A 16,975-nucleotide genomic window follows, 5' to 3' on the forward strand; every position below is an offset into this window, starting at 1 on the left:
AACTCAGTAAAATCTTTGAAACGCTCTCAAACAATCTGGGGACCACCTTTTAGTCTAGCTGCTGTAATTTTCAATGTGTTCGTTTTATGCTTTTTCAGACACCCTGAAAGCTCCTAGTCCTCTCATGCCCCGTGGTTGAGAATCACTGTAATCAATTACTGATAGATTTAGACTTCATTTCCCATCAGACCCAGCAATTATTTTGCTTGATTTCCGCGTCACATGACGATGAGAATCAACATTTGTTTGCTCATCTCATCTGCAAACTTGCATAATTGTAGGGCCAGACAATTTCAATTGTTAACAAAAGAGCAGTCAACAGCCAGTAGTATTTAGACGTGCGTGAGTATTTTGAATCAGTTTAGGGTGTTGAGATTTTTTTTCGTGTGTAAACTTTTAACTCACGATATTCAGCAAAAAAAAAAAAAAAACTTTTCAAGCCAACCCGGAAAGAACTTAAAGCTACAGTTAGCTACTAACTTTGTTTAGCCAAACGGACAATTTCTACCTACCTAACATTAAGTTAATTTGGTAACTAGCTACTTCATTTGTTTCTTCGAATGAATGTTGAATTTTCATGCTCCTCTATTAAAACGTTAAGTATTCGGCTTCCTAGCAAGTTACATGACATATGCATAGTAAAAGCTAACATGTACTAGCTAGCTTGCTGGCCAACGCCTTTTTTTTTCTCCCTTTTTTGCCCCCATTATGCTCGTCGCACAAATATAGTTTGGAAACGTGTCGTAGTTAACATGGACCAGAATTCTGCGGCAAGCGTTTGACAGACACAACAGTACAACTTTGTGGTTAGAATTAGAATGTCATTCCGTCTTTTTTACTGAACGTTTTTTCCATTTGGATAACTTGTCAAACGCCAGATAGCTTTCCAGCTTTACATTATCATAGTATTTAGGATTTACCTGCTGGGATCAAAATGGGTTGCACACTAAGTGCCGAAGATAAAGCTGCCATGGAGAGGAGTAAAATCATTGATCGGAATCTGAGAGAATCTGGCGAAAAGGCTTCAAGTGAAGTCAAATTGTTGCTTCTAGGTGAGTGTTCCTATGTGACTGACATTGGCAGGGTCTGAAGAGGGTGTTTGTCTAATTGATTACTTTTATGTAGGGCTCATGACTGAATGATCATGACAACTTTCATTTGAGCTTTCATGCTCATGGTGTAGCCTAATTGTTTCCGCTAGATTCTCAGACCAGGTGTAAAGGCCCCAAAGCAGTAGGGTGGGGGGGTGTAGAACATAAACAGATGGATTCTGCTGGTTCTGAGCACTGACTGCGTGATTGTTTTTATATCTTTACACGTTTAGTGGAGCTAAGAGTTGAAACTTTCTACCTGATCTTATGGCTTCTCTCTTTACCACTAAACTTTTCACTTCAAGGTGCTGGGGAGTCTGGGAAGAGCACTGTTGTAAAGCAGATGAAGTGAGTACATATTTCAACAGTTTTGTGCACACCCCAAAAACAGCTTTTTACTGATTAGGAACACTTATGAAGGGATTAATCATTTAGGAGCCTTTGAGATGTTATCTAGATTAGATGTTGACCACAAGCACCAGTAAGATGTGCATGATAACCTTCTCTTCCTGCACCCAGAATCATCCATGAGGATGGCTACACACAGGAGGAGTGTAGCCAGTACAGGGTTGTGGTTTACAGCAACACCATCCAGTCCATCATCGCCATCATCAGAGCCATGGGCAGGCTCGCCATTGACTTTGGGGACACAGCAAGATCAGTGAGTCAGCTTGAAGATTCTCTTACATTCCAGTGGTTTTAGAACAGTGTATGTAGTTTACTACTGCTTTTTCCCCATTTGTAAAATACCACAGTAAGTGTTGTTTCTCTTTGTTATGACTACAAGGAAGTATGAACTTTACAAGAACAATGTACAGAATGATCCACCGGCTGCAGAGACATTCCATTCCAACATGGATGGTCAGCATGTGAAGGAAATCACTTGAAAGCTGATTCTGTACCTAACATGTTGATTTGAGTGACATTTTTCTGTTGTCATACTGTTCCCACAAGGATGAGAGCTGTCAGAAGTAGTTTCTTTTTGGTAACTGTTTGCTTGGCTCCAGGATGATGCCCGCCAGCTCTTTACCTTGGCCAGCTCAGCAGAGGAAGGGGTCATGACCCCTGAACTGGCTGGGGTCATCAAGAGGTTATGGCAGGATGGAGGGGTCCAGATCTGCTTTGGCAGGTCCAGAGAGTACCAGCTCAACGACTCAGCCTCATAGTAAGAGCATTACAAATATCTGCTGTAAAACTGCGTGAATCAAGTATTAAAATGACCAGAGAACCATAGTGAATGATAGGAGGGATATCGTCTTGCACACTTGGCCATCCTCTTTGAAGAGGTAGTTTCAAATGTTTTCGGAAGATGTGCAGGGACTGTCTGAACTTCAGGGGGAAGCCGTTGCCAGGACAGAAGCGCTTGGACTGGGCTGAACTGGAGCTGACCCCTGTAGCGGTTGGAGGGCCAAGAGACCAGAGGTGGCAGAATGGAAGTGCTCAGGTTGAGGTGTAGGGTTTGCGCATAGCCTGAAGGAGGGAGGGGGAGTTAGTCATGGACCAGGAAAAAGTCCCCTGTTGCTAGATAAGTTGGCTAGGTACAAATGATTTCCCTGAAACTGACTCCTAGTTTGAGACATGTCTGACTCCTCTGATACCAGTGAGGACATGAAAGGAGGAACCCTGTGATAGACTGCTGCTGTTGCACCACACTGCTGAAACAATAGAAACGGGAAGTTCCGGCCCTAAAGGCAGGAACAGGTTGCCGTTAGTGCCAGGACAATACCATTCTCGCAATATTCTTTCCATGGCAAAAATGAAAACCGGAAGCAGACCACTCTTTGGTCCTTTAAAAACCTACTATACTAAATATTTTGTGCTATTGCTTGGAAAATAAATAAATAAATGTGACTGGATGACAACATGTTTGTTTCCAACATAAATCCGCTTAGTGTTTCGTTTCCTTGCCATGATACTAACGAGTATCACAATACTGGTATGGTCCCGGCCCTAGTTGCCGTCACTTAGTTTATTTAGGGAAAAACGGGAGATTTCAGGACTCAAGGCAAACGAGACAGACTATATGATTACAAGCTCTCTGAGTTGTTTTAGGAATCATTTCTTTGTTTATTTTATATTCCTCCATATTGGCTTTATTTGTTCACTTGCATTGTTGTTCGAATCCATAGTTGATTCAAAATCAGAACTTCCATTTGCATGTCTTGGCTCACTGTATTATCCAACAATTGGCAAGTAGTAGTGTTTAAGTAACTTTTTACATTAAGTCAGTCTGCTTTCTCCTCAGTTACCTGAATGACTTGGACAGGATATCCCAGCAGAACTATGTGCCCACGCAGCAGGATGTTCTGCGGACCAGAGTCAAGACCACCGGCATCGTGGAGACACACTTCACATTCAAGGACCTCTACTTCAAGTCAGTAACCTGTTAACACAGCACTCTGTGCACTGACACTAATAATCACTGAGGCACTTTGTCCCTACAGATAATGATTCACTAATGTGATTCAAATCCCTGAGCTGACAGGGTACAAAATCTGTCGTTCTGCCCTTGAACAGGCAGTTAACCCACTGTTCCTAGGCCGTCATTGAAAATAAGAATTTGTTCTTAACTGACTTGCCTAGTAAAATAATCATAAAATATGAATGTTTCACTGCCTTTCATACCCATTTTTTTAATGTCCTATTTTTCTCACTTCCTCATGTCTCTGTCTGACTCATCCTGGCTGCAGGATGTTTGATGTGGGGGGTCAGAGGTCAGAGAGGAAGAAGTGGATCCACTGCTTTGAGGGAGTCACAGCCATCATCTTCTGTGTGGCGCTTAGTGACTATGACCTGGTGCTTGCTGAGGATGAGGAGATGGTGAGTGGGACAGGGCATCAACTCTAGATCTATAGTCCTGTGGTATTTACAAGGTTGTGCAGTATAAAATGTACAGTACCAGTCAAAAGTTTGAACACCTAATTTCAGGATTTTTCTTTATTTTTACTATTTTCTACATTCTAGAACAAGTGAAGACATCATCAAAACTATGAAATAACACATGGAATCATGTAGTAACCGAAAGTGTTTAGAAAATATTTTATATTTGATATTCTTCAAAGTAGCCACCCTTTGCTTTGCAAGGAAGACCCACAGTTATCTCTGCTGCAGAGGATAAGTTCACTACAGTTAACTGCACCTCAGATTGCAGCCCAAATAAGTTCTTCACAGAGTTCAAGTAACAGACACATTTCAACATCAACTGTTCAGAGGAGACTGTGAATCAGGCCTTTAGTGGTTGAATTGCTACAAAGAAACACAACTAAAGGACACCAATAAGAAGACTTGCTTGGGCCAAGAAACACGAGCAATGGACATTAGACTGGTGGAAATCTGTCTTTTGGTCTGATGAGTCCAAATTTGAGATTTTTGGTTCCAACCGCCGTGCCTTTGTAAGATGCAGAGTAGGTAAATGGATGATCTTCGCATGTGTGGTTACCATGTGAAGCATGGAGGAGGTGTGAAGATGTGGGGTTGCTTTGCTGATGACACTGTTTGTTATTTATTTAGAATTCAAGGCACACTTAACCAGCACTTAACCTGTTATTCTACAATGTAGAAAATCCTTGAATGAGTAGGTGTGTCCAAACTTTTGACTGGTACTGTATATCAAGTCTTATCAAAAGAGATTGCATAACAGTTTCACCCACACAGACCCTGACACTGCTCATCTCTTTAGAACCGTATGCATGAGAGCATGAAGCTATTTGACTCCATCTGTAACAACAAGTGGTTCACGGGCACCTCCGTCATCCTCTTTCTCAACAAGAAGGATCTGTTTGAGGACAAGATCCAGAAGAGCCCGCTCACTATCTGCTACCCAGAGTACTCAGGTACATCAGTGGAGAGCAGCTGTACATAGTGGGTTCTTGTTTGAGATGTCTGAGTAATGAGTAATACCTCTATCTTGAAATATTAGCTTGTGCAATATGGGAGGAGCCTCAGGGACACACTTTGGCAAAGCAGGAAATTAAAGTTTAGCAAGTGTTTGTCCATAATAGGAAATTACTACTTTGCCCAAAGCAGTGTATTGAGTTATACCTATTTTGCATGTCCTTTGAGAATAAGTGCATAAATGAGATTGAATACATTCTCTTCCACTACTCTAGGTCCAAACACATACAAAGAGGCGTCAACCTACATTCAGTGTCAGTTTGAAGACTTGAACAAGCGGAAGGATACAAAGGAGATCTACACCCATTTCACTTGTGCTACTGACACTAAGAACGTGCAGTTTGTCTTTGACGCTGTCACTGATGTCATTATCAAAGCCAGCCTGAAGGAGGTTGGCTTGTACTGAGACTCCTGCAACATCTGCCTGTCATCATAGGGGCGGGAGTGTGTTGGAATCCTCTTGCGCATTTACAAGTGGGAATTGCTCATTGCCATTGACAGTCCACATCTATGATTGGCTATTGGAAAGGTTCAGTGTTTGAACTGCAGAAGTAGGCTGCAGAGTACATGGGGGTTGTTAGACCATATACTGTTGCCATAATGTATGATGAATCCTTGGATATTTCAAGACAAGATTACATAGGCCACTTATGTGCTTTTGCTTTTCTATACTTTTGTTGTGGATTCATGGCTATGGACTTTTTAAGTTGTGAGTGTTGGATTTCTAATTTTTGAATGTTATTGCCAAATATCTGTCAAACCTTTCAAACATCTGCACTTAGGCTTTCAGCGTTCACTTTAAAGGGTTAAAAGGTATTAATTACATTGTAAATGTTGAATAGGATATCAACTATTATGCATTTTCTGAGTTTTGATAACTCTTTATAACTGTCTTTATAACTAAGTCTTTCTTACAGTATAAATGGTCATGGCCTTGTACACTAGTGTTAAGTATTTTTAATTATCTCTTGGTAATGTTAATATGCTGAATTCTTATTGTTTTAATTCATCACTATTCAGATCGTTACATAACACTTAAGTAGTTTACTGGCTGTAAACCAACTGTAAGAGATTAATTTTCAGATGATATCACTTGATGTTTTAAACCACTTTTAAAGAATAAGCTTTTGTAATGGTTGCCTTGACTTGGATTATGTTGCCTATTTTCTTTGGATTATCTTTGTATATAACTATTTGTATAAAGATTATGGCCTTTCACTTAGTGGCCTTATTAGAAACTAAGTATTTGCCATTGAAATGCTCCTTTTTATGTTAATCACATTGCCATTTGGACATTTAACATGAATGTTCCTTTGATTAAATTGAATGTGGGCCAAACTTGTCTGATTACTCAATAGTAATTATAAGATTGTAAAAAAGTTATACTGTTGATTCTCATACAGTGGGTTCAGAAACTATTCAGACCCCTTGACTTCAACATTTTATTACGTTACAGCCTTATTCTAAAATTGATAGTTCTTCCCCTTCAATCTACACACAATACACCACAATGACAAAGCAAAACAGGTTCTTAGATTTGTGCAAATTTATACAAAAATGTCAATTTAAAGTATTCAGACCCTCAGTGCTTTGTTGAAGCACCTTTGGCAACGATTACTGCTTAAGTCTTCTTTGGTATGACGCTACAAGCTTGACACTTGTATTTGGGCAGTTTCTCTCATACTTTTCTGCAGATCCTCTCAATCTCTCAGGTTGGTTGGGGAACATTGCTGCACAGCTATTTTCAGTGCTCTCCAGAGATGTTCAAGTCTGAACTCTGGCTGAGCCACTCGTTTTGTCTTGGCTGTGTGCTTAGGGTCATTGTCCTGTTGGAAGGTAAAACTTTGCCCCAGTCTGGTCCTGAGTACTCTGGAGCAGGTTTTCATCAAGGATCTCTCTGTACTTTGCTCTGTTCATCAAGGATCTTTTAAATGAACATAAAGAGACCTATAAGCAGTTGTTACAACAAGAAAATAGTGTCAAGTGTTTTGTTCAAATACTTCTGGATTCTACTAATAGAAGAATGGACGACCTGAAGAACAGTTTGCAGTTCTCCCAGTGTCAGCTCGACAAGTTGAAACAGAACGGCAAGATGACATCAGTTCTGTCTGAGTCCATGATAACAATGAGATCTCGAGGGGCAATCAAGGTGAAACAACATGGTTGTGGATGGAATTGCATAATCTCCACGAGACCTTAATTGAGTCTGAGGACAAAGTGAGGGAAATGATCTCAGAAAATGTTTTATTTATTTTACTAGCAATGTCAATTAAGAACAAATTCTTATTTTCAATGACGGCCTATGAACAGTGGTTAACAAACTTGTTCAGGGGCAGAGCAACAGATTTTTCCCTTGTCGGCTCAGGGATTTGATCTTGCAACCTTTTGGTTATTAGTCCAACACTCTAACCACTAGGCTACCTGCTGCCCCAAATTGAACATGGACCACAGGAAGATTGAGGTTGAGCACGCCCACAGGACTGGAAAACCCACCACCGGCCTAGATGATAGGCCCAAGCCGATAGTGGTCAAGTTCCTGAGGTTCAAGGACATAGTAGCTGTTCTGGAAAGAGCCAAGAACTTGAGAGGAACGTATATCTTCCTCAACGAGGACTATCCTGAAGCTGTGCGCCAGAAGAGGAAAGACTGATCCCACCCATGAAAGCTGCCAGAGCACGTGGGGACATTGCGTACATCCGCTACGACAGGCTCATTGTCCACCCTCCCTCCCAGAAGCCTGGAAGGGATGAGAGAGCCAAGCCTATGGGTTCATAGCCTCAACTCCGCAGCACGCATGCACGCACACACGCACACACACACACACATACATATACACACACACACACACACACACACATCAATTGATTAATGGACTGCTGAATGTATTTTTTTCTCTTGCTTTGTCTGCTCTTTTCAATATTATGTCTATCTCTGATAAGCTACCCAGGAAAGGGCTGAAAGTAGCCCATATTGATATATGTAGCCTTAGAAATACGGTTAATGACATCAATAACTTGCTAACATCAGATAACATTCATATATTAGCCATTTCTGAGACTCACTTAGATAATTAATTTGATGATACATCAGTAGCAATACAAAGATATAACATTTATAGAAGAGACATAAATGCTTATGGGGGAGGAGTTGCTGTATTGTCAAGAGAATTTTCAATCCCAATGATAACTGACAATCAATAGCTCTGACCAATCCCCGAGATCTGTAAAACCATGGGTTTGATAATAATTAATAATTCCCTTATCAATCCACCCTTTAATGACTAAATAATACACACTGATACATCAAACACTGTATGGAAACATAAATGTTATACAAGAATAAACCAAACCAATACATGTATTTACATTCGATTACTCATCAATGACTGTTCCAAGCCTATATCCAATCATAACTCTTTTGAAACATTTTTATTATAATCTTCATCAATTGAACAGTCTTGTCTAAACATTGAAAATAGTCTCATCTAACATTGGCTCCTCGTAGTTAAAAGAAACGGAGCCATCTCCTAGGCCTGGAAGCCTGTATTCGTCATCCCACTGGTCGGAGCTCGGAATCGGCCCATATCTCACCATCTGTTGCGTCATCGATCACTAGATTTCTGGTGATTAAACCTCTCACACATGGGACCAAACAACATCCACACAGAACCAAAACACGCAAACAGGTGAAAGTTGCGCACAACACATTGATTATGGCATTTTTCCATTTCCCAAACATACTGTCAAACCACCCTGTCAGGGAAATATCCACCCCAGAGTTCTCTGCTAACTCATGAGCTAATGTGGTGTCATGACGTTGGCCTGGGGGGGTAGGTTTATGACAGTCATAAATACCTCTTCCCCCCTTTTTCCTCTCTCTACCCTATTGAGGTTACATTTGCAAAACCCTTGGTTAACATAGAGATTCTGGGAATGTCAGAATGTGGGGGGAAATTAACTATATTCTGGAAATCTGAACAATTGAACATATGCGGTGGTACTTAATGAATATGATGTCAGTTCGGTTGTCATCTGAGACATTCTCATCAATGATAAGATGACAAACTCTACAGTGGAAAGTCTACACATCAGAGTTATCGGATTCACATGGAGTTGTTGTTCAATTTAAATGTTTGAATATGAAATTATTTGTGATTGGATGAAATGTGGTTTTAGCTTCTAAAATGTGAGATGTAGGTTTTCATAAGATATTGCTGCTCACTCAGTGGCCCGCCCATGTGAAGAGAGAGAGGTTGTAAACTATGAACCACACCCCTTTTCTCCCTTCCTATATAAAGCCTTGACGACAATAGAACTTCCTGTTCTGATGAGGCAGGATGACGATCCTATGTCAGAATGGTTCAGATAAAACTACACAACGAAGCCAACATCAGCATGACCTTTGGTTGCGAATGGTATGTACTTTGAACTCTTATTCACGACAGAAGTGATACCTCCTAGCCGTTGAGTTAGCGACCGCAGCTACAAACGCAGGTTAGGAAGGAACAGACAGAGTATCCCATCTACCACACAATGACGTTACTACAACTTATCCAAGTGACCACCAGAGACATTCTTTAAAGGACAGAGGCCTCGGTTTGGCAACACGGTCTTCCATCTACCACCAACCTACTGAAGCATAGCTCAGAGGAAAAATGTATTGCATTTTCCTTTTCCAAATGGGCAGTAATTTAGAATGCATAAGATACTGTAATTACGATAGCACAGCGTCGCCTTTGTTCCTGTCTTCACGCTCTTTCACTCAACCCAGCCCCTTTCCTTTGTGTAACAAGTTGTCATATCTGTTCCGCCCACTAGGGATGTTTTCCTATGACGTAATTCATTCTTTGTGTATGTGAATTCTGTGTAATTAGTTAGGTATTTAGTAAATAAATAATTAAACCCAATTTTGATTGCTGATTCAACTTGTTAGCCAGGGTTCTTGCAGATAACCAAGAATTTTCAACTTTCAGATTATGAGACTGAAGTAAGATGACGATTGATATTGACTGCTATTGATGTAAAATATTACAAGATCTTTAAGAGTTTATTCGGAAAATAACAGCTCTATAAATATTATTTTGTGGTGCCTGACTCTCTAGTTAATTACATTCACATGATTAGCTCAATAAAGTGATATTAATTACGGAGAAATTATTTTATAGAATTGCATGTTTTAGGAATTAATCCGGCATAGCCAAAGACACAACAATGGTAAAACCTGTCAGTGCCTTGGTCACTGATCCATCTGGAGCTGTGTTATTAAAAAATAAACGTACAGCAATGAACCCCAATCATTCTACATACCCCGCCCTTTTCTGCCAATAACATATCGAGAGTCAGTCTATTTTACCAGGTCATGAGGGAGGTGGCGGATAATTGGTCAGAGAACCCCTTTACTGCATCCCCAGTATCATTCACACATCTCTGTTGATTATAATAGATGTCATTAATCCAATCCACATTTGTATTTATTGTCAACCACCAAAATAAGGTAGTGGTAAAGCCTTCACCTATTTGATTCATCTGGAACCTCCCTGAGGATGCCAATAGCATCCATCTAGACTCCTCCTGTGCCTACTTTAGCCTCCTTTAACTGGCCTCTGATGACTAACTCAAACTAGTTGGACCAATAACCCCAGGGCGCAAGTTCCTAACCACACTTTTTGGTAGTTTCTGTCGTATGCATCCTTTGCTGGTCCGTGCCCACCCTACATCAGTTATAGGTGCTGAATTTTCTCCTGTACTTCTTAACCTAAGTCAGTCACATTAACGATTACCTTTCAGCCATTAAAATCATCTGAGTTCTTGGTGCCATTCTTGTATCTATAACACTGGTACTCATCAGGAGTTAAAGTGAACCGAGGTGGGTTGGCCAAGTACTTCAATCTGGCCAACCCAATCCCTGTAAAGTTATTTGTTTTCCTAGGGAATTGTTTAATGTTTACCTTAAATCATACACCTTGATCTTCTTTGACTCCTTACTCTGTAAGTCACTCATCAGTGTATTATATAGTTTATCTATTACTTCTTATCAATGACAACGGTGTCATATAATTAGTACTGGAAGGTGGTGGATCTGGATGTATCAGAAAGGTTACCAAGACTGTGATGCAGCTCAGAGCCCCTACTCTTCCCAAAAACCGCCAACCCTCTCCTGTCCTTAGTCTGTCTGCTAGGTACCACCGCATACTCACACTTCTAGGATCACCCACAGTGATGAACGGTCGGGATAGGAAATCTTCGTTAAATCTTCGTTAAGGAGGTAACCCCCAGACCCTGTTGGTACTCGGTTCTTCTCCTAACTCTGTGTGTGATCCGCCGTGCTCATATGTGTACATACCTTCTTGCAGTGGGTAACATGGACCCAAGTGACTCTCTAGGCTATTCTAATGGCAAAGGCGGTGGTTTAACAGAACCTGGTATGGGCCTTCCCAACGGGGCTGCTTCCCGTCTATTCTCCTCAGGGACTGGATCAACACCCAGTCTCCTGGTTGGATTGAGTGAATCACATTCTCCTGTAATTCACCTGTTTGACACAAAATCTTGGACATACAGGTTTGGTTAACAAACAGTCTTTTCATGTGTTCTGCTAGTATATCTTCAACTTCTATGTCTACTTGTTCTGGTCCCTAATTCTGGCATTCTATTTGTTCTACCTGATTAGCTAGAATGTCATCCATTATTTAAAGAAATAGATCCTAGTAAACCAACTCTAGGCATAATATCTTGACCTAATATTTTAACTACCATAATCATGTCCATCAAGTAAGTTGGGCATGCTTCTACCCCTTTAATATACGTAAATATTATTGTTAAACACCCCTTCTTTCCCTCACTTCGGAATAGTTCAAGAAGTCCATTTCCAAATGTTGGAGTGGATATTCTATTTTTTTTAAGTAGTTATCCTCTAGGCCACTAAGTCTTTCCTAACCTGCAGTGTTTCCTAACCTGCTCTACCACCTGGTATTTCCTAACCTGCTCTACCACCTAGTGTTTCCTAACCTGCACTACCACCTGGTGTTTCCTAACCTGCTCTACCACCTAGTGTTTCCTAACCTGCTCTACCACCTAGTGTTTCCTAACCTGCTCTACCACATGGTGTTTCCTAACCTGCTCTACCACCTGGTGTTTCCTAACCTGCTCTACCACTTGGTGGTTCCTAACCTGCTCTACCACCTGGTGTTTCATAACCTGCTCTACCACCTGGTGTTTCCTAACCTGCTCTACCACCTGGTGTTTCATAACCTGCTCTACCACCTGGTGTTTCCTAACCTGCTCTACCACCTGGTGTTTCATAACCTGCTCTACCACCTGGTGTTTCCTAACCTGCTCTACCACCTGGTGTTTCATAACCTGCTCTACCACCTGGTGTTTCCTAACCTGCTCTACCACTTGGTGTTTCCTAACCTGCTCTACCACCTGGTGTTTCCTAACCTGCTCTACCATTTGGTGTTTCATAACCTGCTCTACCACTTGGTGTTTCCTAACCTGCTCTACCACTTGGTGTTTCATAACCTGCTCTACCACCTGGTGTTTCCTAACCTGCTCTACCACTTGGTGTTTCCTAACCTGCTCTACCACTTGGTGTTTCATAACCTGCTCTACCACCTGGTGTTTCCTAACCTGCTCTACCACCTGGTGTTTCCTAACCTGCTCTACCACCTGGTGTTTCCTAACCTGCTCTACCACCTGGTGTTTCATAACCTGCTCTACCACCTGGTGTTTCCTAACCTGCTCTACCACCTGGTGTTTCATAACCTGCTCTACCACCTGGTGTTTCCTAACCTGCTCTACCACCTAGTGTTTCCTAACCTGCACTACCACCTGGTGTTTCATAACCTGCTCTACCACCTGGTGTTTCCTAACCTGCTCTACCACCTAGTGTTTCCTAACCTGCTCTACCACCTAGTGTTTCCTAACCTGCTCTACCACCTAGTGTTTCCTAACCTGCTCTACCACCTAGTGTTTCCTAACCTGCTCTACCACATAGTGTTTCCTAACCTGCTCTACCACCTAGTGTTTCCTAACCTGCTCTACCACATAGTGTTTCCTAACCTGCTCTACCACCTAGTGTTTCCTAACCTGCTCTACCACCTGGTGTTTCATAACCTGCTCTACCACCTGGTGTTTCCTAACCTGCTCTACCACCTGGTGTTTCCTAACCTGCTCTACCACATAGTGTTTCCTAACCTGCTCTACCACCTAGTGTTTCCTAACCTGCACTACCACCTGGTGTTTCCTAACCTGCTCTACCACCTGGTGTTTCCTAACCTGCTCTACCACCTGGTGTTTCCTAACCTGCTCTACCACCTGATGTTTCCTAACCTGCTCTACCATCCTTCCTCCCTGTTGGCACATGGCTCTGCCCATGTGTCAATATTGCTGCATATCTAAACAATGACTTAGGTAAGATTAGTAAATTCTCCTTCTGACATTATCTTGTAGGATCGCCCGTTTCATTTTCCACATGTCTAATTCTCCCTGGGGCGTTCGTTCTTGGCTATCCTGTAACAATTCTCTGTCAAGTGTCTTATCTACTTTAAAGATTTATCTGTGCTGCTTCGTATGGTTTTAAATGCATATGTGCTGTCTATGTAAATAGTAACCTTTCTCTCCTTTCTTATTTCGCAGGCTCTAGTCAATGCTACTATTTTGGCCTGCTGTGCCGAATAATTTCTGGGCAATGGTTCAGTGTCTAACACCTTAGTTCCTGAAACCAACTAAGCTTTCATTCCACTTTTAGTTAGGATAACAACTACTTCCAACAAAATCATCATATCTCTTCCTAGCGAATTTAATAACCCTACCCTTAAAATATAAACTAAAATACCTGCCTCCTCACCTAACTTTTCATATTTGAAAAACCAATGGAGCTGACAGTCTCTCCATTAATTAATATCCTAAAGCTAAGCGAACCAAAATCTCTTCTGAATCCCTCTATTCCTGTCTTAGGATGTGCAACTTCTTCTAATGCCCTCGCTACATCCCTCTGTGTCCATGCCCTATAGACTTCTATCGTGTCTGGTTATGTTCCGTCCCCAGCTCTGGGGTTGAGTAAGGTTATGAGTGGGGATTGGGGTATCTTCTCATTGTCATCGAACTATTCTGTGTCACTTCTATCTTCTCTCAATCCTGGCTTATTATGAGATTCTAACCTTCGTAACGCTCCAGGTCTCCTGCTCCTCACTCCCAGTCTCTCCCTCTCATTCTCCGCATATTCCATCGGCTCTCTCTCTATCTTGCTAACTTCCTGCCCCCCCCCACTCCTCCTCCTAATACGCCCAAACCATCAAGGTCACCTTAGGGCCCAGTATAGGGCGGGGGAGCCCTTCTCCGTCTGCCCTTCCTTCTATCTGTTTGTCGCTCTTTCTTATAACAGTCAGTATTAAATATGGGTTGTTTCCAAATATTGACTAAATGTCTCACTGTCTCCCCGTCTGCACTCATGGATTTTTAGAAAAATTCACATGTCTATGGTAGTAATCTCTAAGATTATTACCTAGTTGATAAAGTTTTCCTCGATTACTCTCAATGATCCTGAATCATTACAGCATGTACCTGTCCTGTTGGCTCAGAATATGTCCTAAATACTTAACATCAGAACATTCCCTTCTCTAATGAATTCACGTGTTTAATTAAAATTCAGAAAATTAAACTTCTACAATTCCATGTGTGTGTGTACCCCTTCAAGATATCGTGGCTCTAGGAAAAATGGAAATCTCCTCAAACCCCTAGGTTAAAAACAAACAAAACATTTCCAGGCCTTTTCAATTTGGTAGAAATATGCCTCTATATCACTCGCTCCCTTCAAGATTACAGCCCCAGAAAACATTCCATGTTGGCTTTAGCCAGCCAAACATGAGTGGTGTCGAGCCCTTCTGTCCGTTGCTTCTCTGCCTATTATTGTTGTTATGCTTCTTCTCACAATCTATGTGTATGTGCTATTTACCTTCTATGTGTGTGTGCTTTCTACCGTTATTATCCTTAACCTATGTTGATAAATACCTCCCGTTAATCTTTCCTAGATTTTTTGAATAATTATTTGTAGCTCTTATGTGGATGATGTTAAAAATATTTGTTGGTCTGATGTGATTAATGAGGAGCATCCAGACGCTGCACTTGATGAATTTATGAAATTGCTTCTTCCAATTATTGATAAACATGCACCTGTTAAGAAACTGACTGTTAGATTGATGAGGAATTGAAAAACACATGCTTGAAAGAGATGGGTCAAAAAGAGTGGCTAATAAGTCTGGTTGTACATCTGACTGGCTTACTGCAAATTGAGAAATTATGTGACTAAACTCAACAAAAAGAAAAAATAACTTTATTATGAAGCCAAGATCAATGATACAAAGAATGATTGAAAAAAACTTTGGAGTACTTTAAATGAAATTATGGGCAGGAAGACAAATCAACTCCATCTTTCATCGAATCTGATGGCTTATTCATCACAAAAACCATTTGATGTTGCCAATTATTTTAATCATTATTTAATTGACAAAGTGGGCAAACTTAGGCTGGAAATGCCCATGACAAACAGTGAGCAATTATATTTATGTATAAAAAAACAAATAATGAAAGAAAAGCAGTGCAAGTTTGAATTTTGTAAAGTTAGTGTGGGAGAGGTGGAAAAATTATTGTTAACGATCAATAATGACAAACCTCCTGGTATTGACAAGTTAGATAGAAAGCTATTGAGGATGGTAGCTGACTCTATAGCCACTCCTATCTGTCATATTTTTAATCTGAGACTAGAGGAAAGTATTTGTCCTCAGGCCTGGAGGGAAGCCAAAGTAATTCCGCTACCAAAGAGTGGTAAAGTGGCCTTTACTGGTTCTAACAGCAGACCTATAAGCTTGCTGCCAGCTCTTAGCAAACTGTTGGAAAAAATTGTGTTTGACCTAATACAATGCTATTTCTCTGTAAACAAATTAACAACAGACATTCAGCATGCTTATAGAGAAGGGCACTCAACGTGTACTGCACTGACACTAATTACTAACGATTGCTTGAAAGAAATTGATAATAAGAAGATTGTGGGAGCTGTACTGTTAGATTTCATTGCAGCCTTTGATATTATTGACCATAACCTGTTGTTGAAAAAACTTAAGTGCTATGGCTTTTCAACCTCTGCCATATCGTGGATTCAGAGCTATCTATCTAATAGAACTCAAAGGATTTTCTTTAACAGAGGCGTCTCTAATGTCGAACATGTAAAGCGTGGTATACCGCAGGACAGCTCTTTAGGCTCTATACTCTTTTCTATTTTGAACAATGACCTGCCACTGGCATTAAACAAAGCATGTGTGTCCATGTATGCTGATGATTCAACCATATACGTATCAGCAACCACAGCTAATGAGGTCACTGAAATCCTTAACAAAGAGTTGCAGTCTGTTTTAGAATGGGTGGGCAGTAATAAACTGGTCCTGAACATCTCTAAAACTAAGAACATTGTATTTGATACAAATCCTTCCTTAAATGACTTCAGCTGAATCTGGTGTGGCTGTTGAACAAGTTGAGGAGACTAAATTACTTGGCATTACCGTAGATTGTAAGCTGTTGTGGTCTAAACATATAGATTCAATGGTTGCAAAGATGGGGAGATGTCTAGCTGTAAAAAAAGAGATGCTCTGCTTTTTTGACACCATACTCCAAAAAGCAAGTTCCGCAGGCTCTAGTTTTGTCTAATCTTGATTATTGTCCAGTCGTGTGGTCCAGTGCTGCAAGGAAAGACCTAGTTAAGCTGCAGCTGGCCCAGAACAGAGCAGCACATTTTGATCTTCATTGTAATCAGAGGGCTAATATTAATACTATGCATGCCAGTCTCTCTTGGCTAAGAGTTGAGGAGAGACTGTCTGCATCACTTCTTCTTTTTGTAAGAAACATTCATGTGTTGAAAATCCCAAATTGTTTGCATAGTCAACATACACACAGCTCTGACACACACTTATCCCACCAGACATGCCACCAGGGGTCTTTTCA

The 16,975-nt window shown here is 40.9% G+C and overlaps 1 protein-coding gene across 1 annotated transcript; it reads left to right on the forward strand.

Annotated features, from left to right (window-relative positions):
• The first annotated feature begins 228 nt into the window (after positions 1–228).
• Positions 229–6,323, forward strand: LOC112254578 (guanine nucleotide-binding protein G(i) subunit alpha-3). The gene is made up of 8 exons (XM_024427281.2): positions 229–1,052; positions 1,397–1,439; positions 1,611–1,752; positions 2,099–2,256; positions 3,337–3,465; positions 3,782–3,911; positions 4,771–4,924; positions 5,201–6,323. Exons 1-8 carry the CDS (start codon positions 935–937, stop codon positions 5,389–5,391), a joined length of 1,065 nt encoding a protein of 354 aa, XP_024283049.1. The 5' UTR covers positions 229–934; the 3' UTR covers positions 5,392–6,323.
• The last annotated feature ends 10,652 nt before the right edge of the window (positions 6,324–16,975 follow it).

This window comes from Oncorhynchus tshawytscha, linkage group LG07 (assembly GCF_018296145.1).
Source record: "Oncorhynchus tshawytscha isolate Ot180627B linkage group LG07, Otsh_v2.0, whole genome shotgun sequence".
Taxonomy (NCBI): Eukaryota; Metazoa; Chordata; class Actinopteri; order Salmoniformes; family Salmonidae; genus Oncorhynchus; species Oncorhynchus tshawytscha.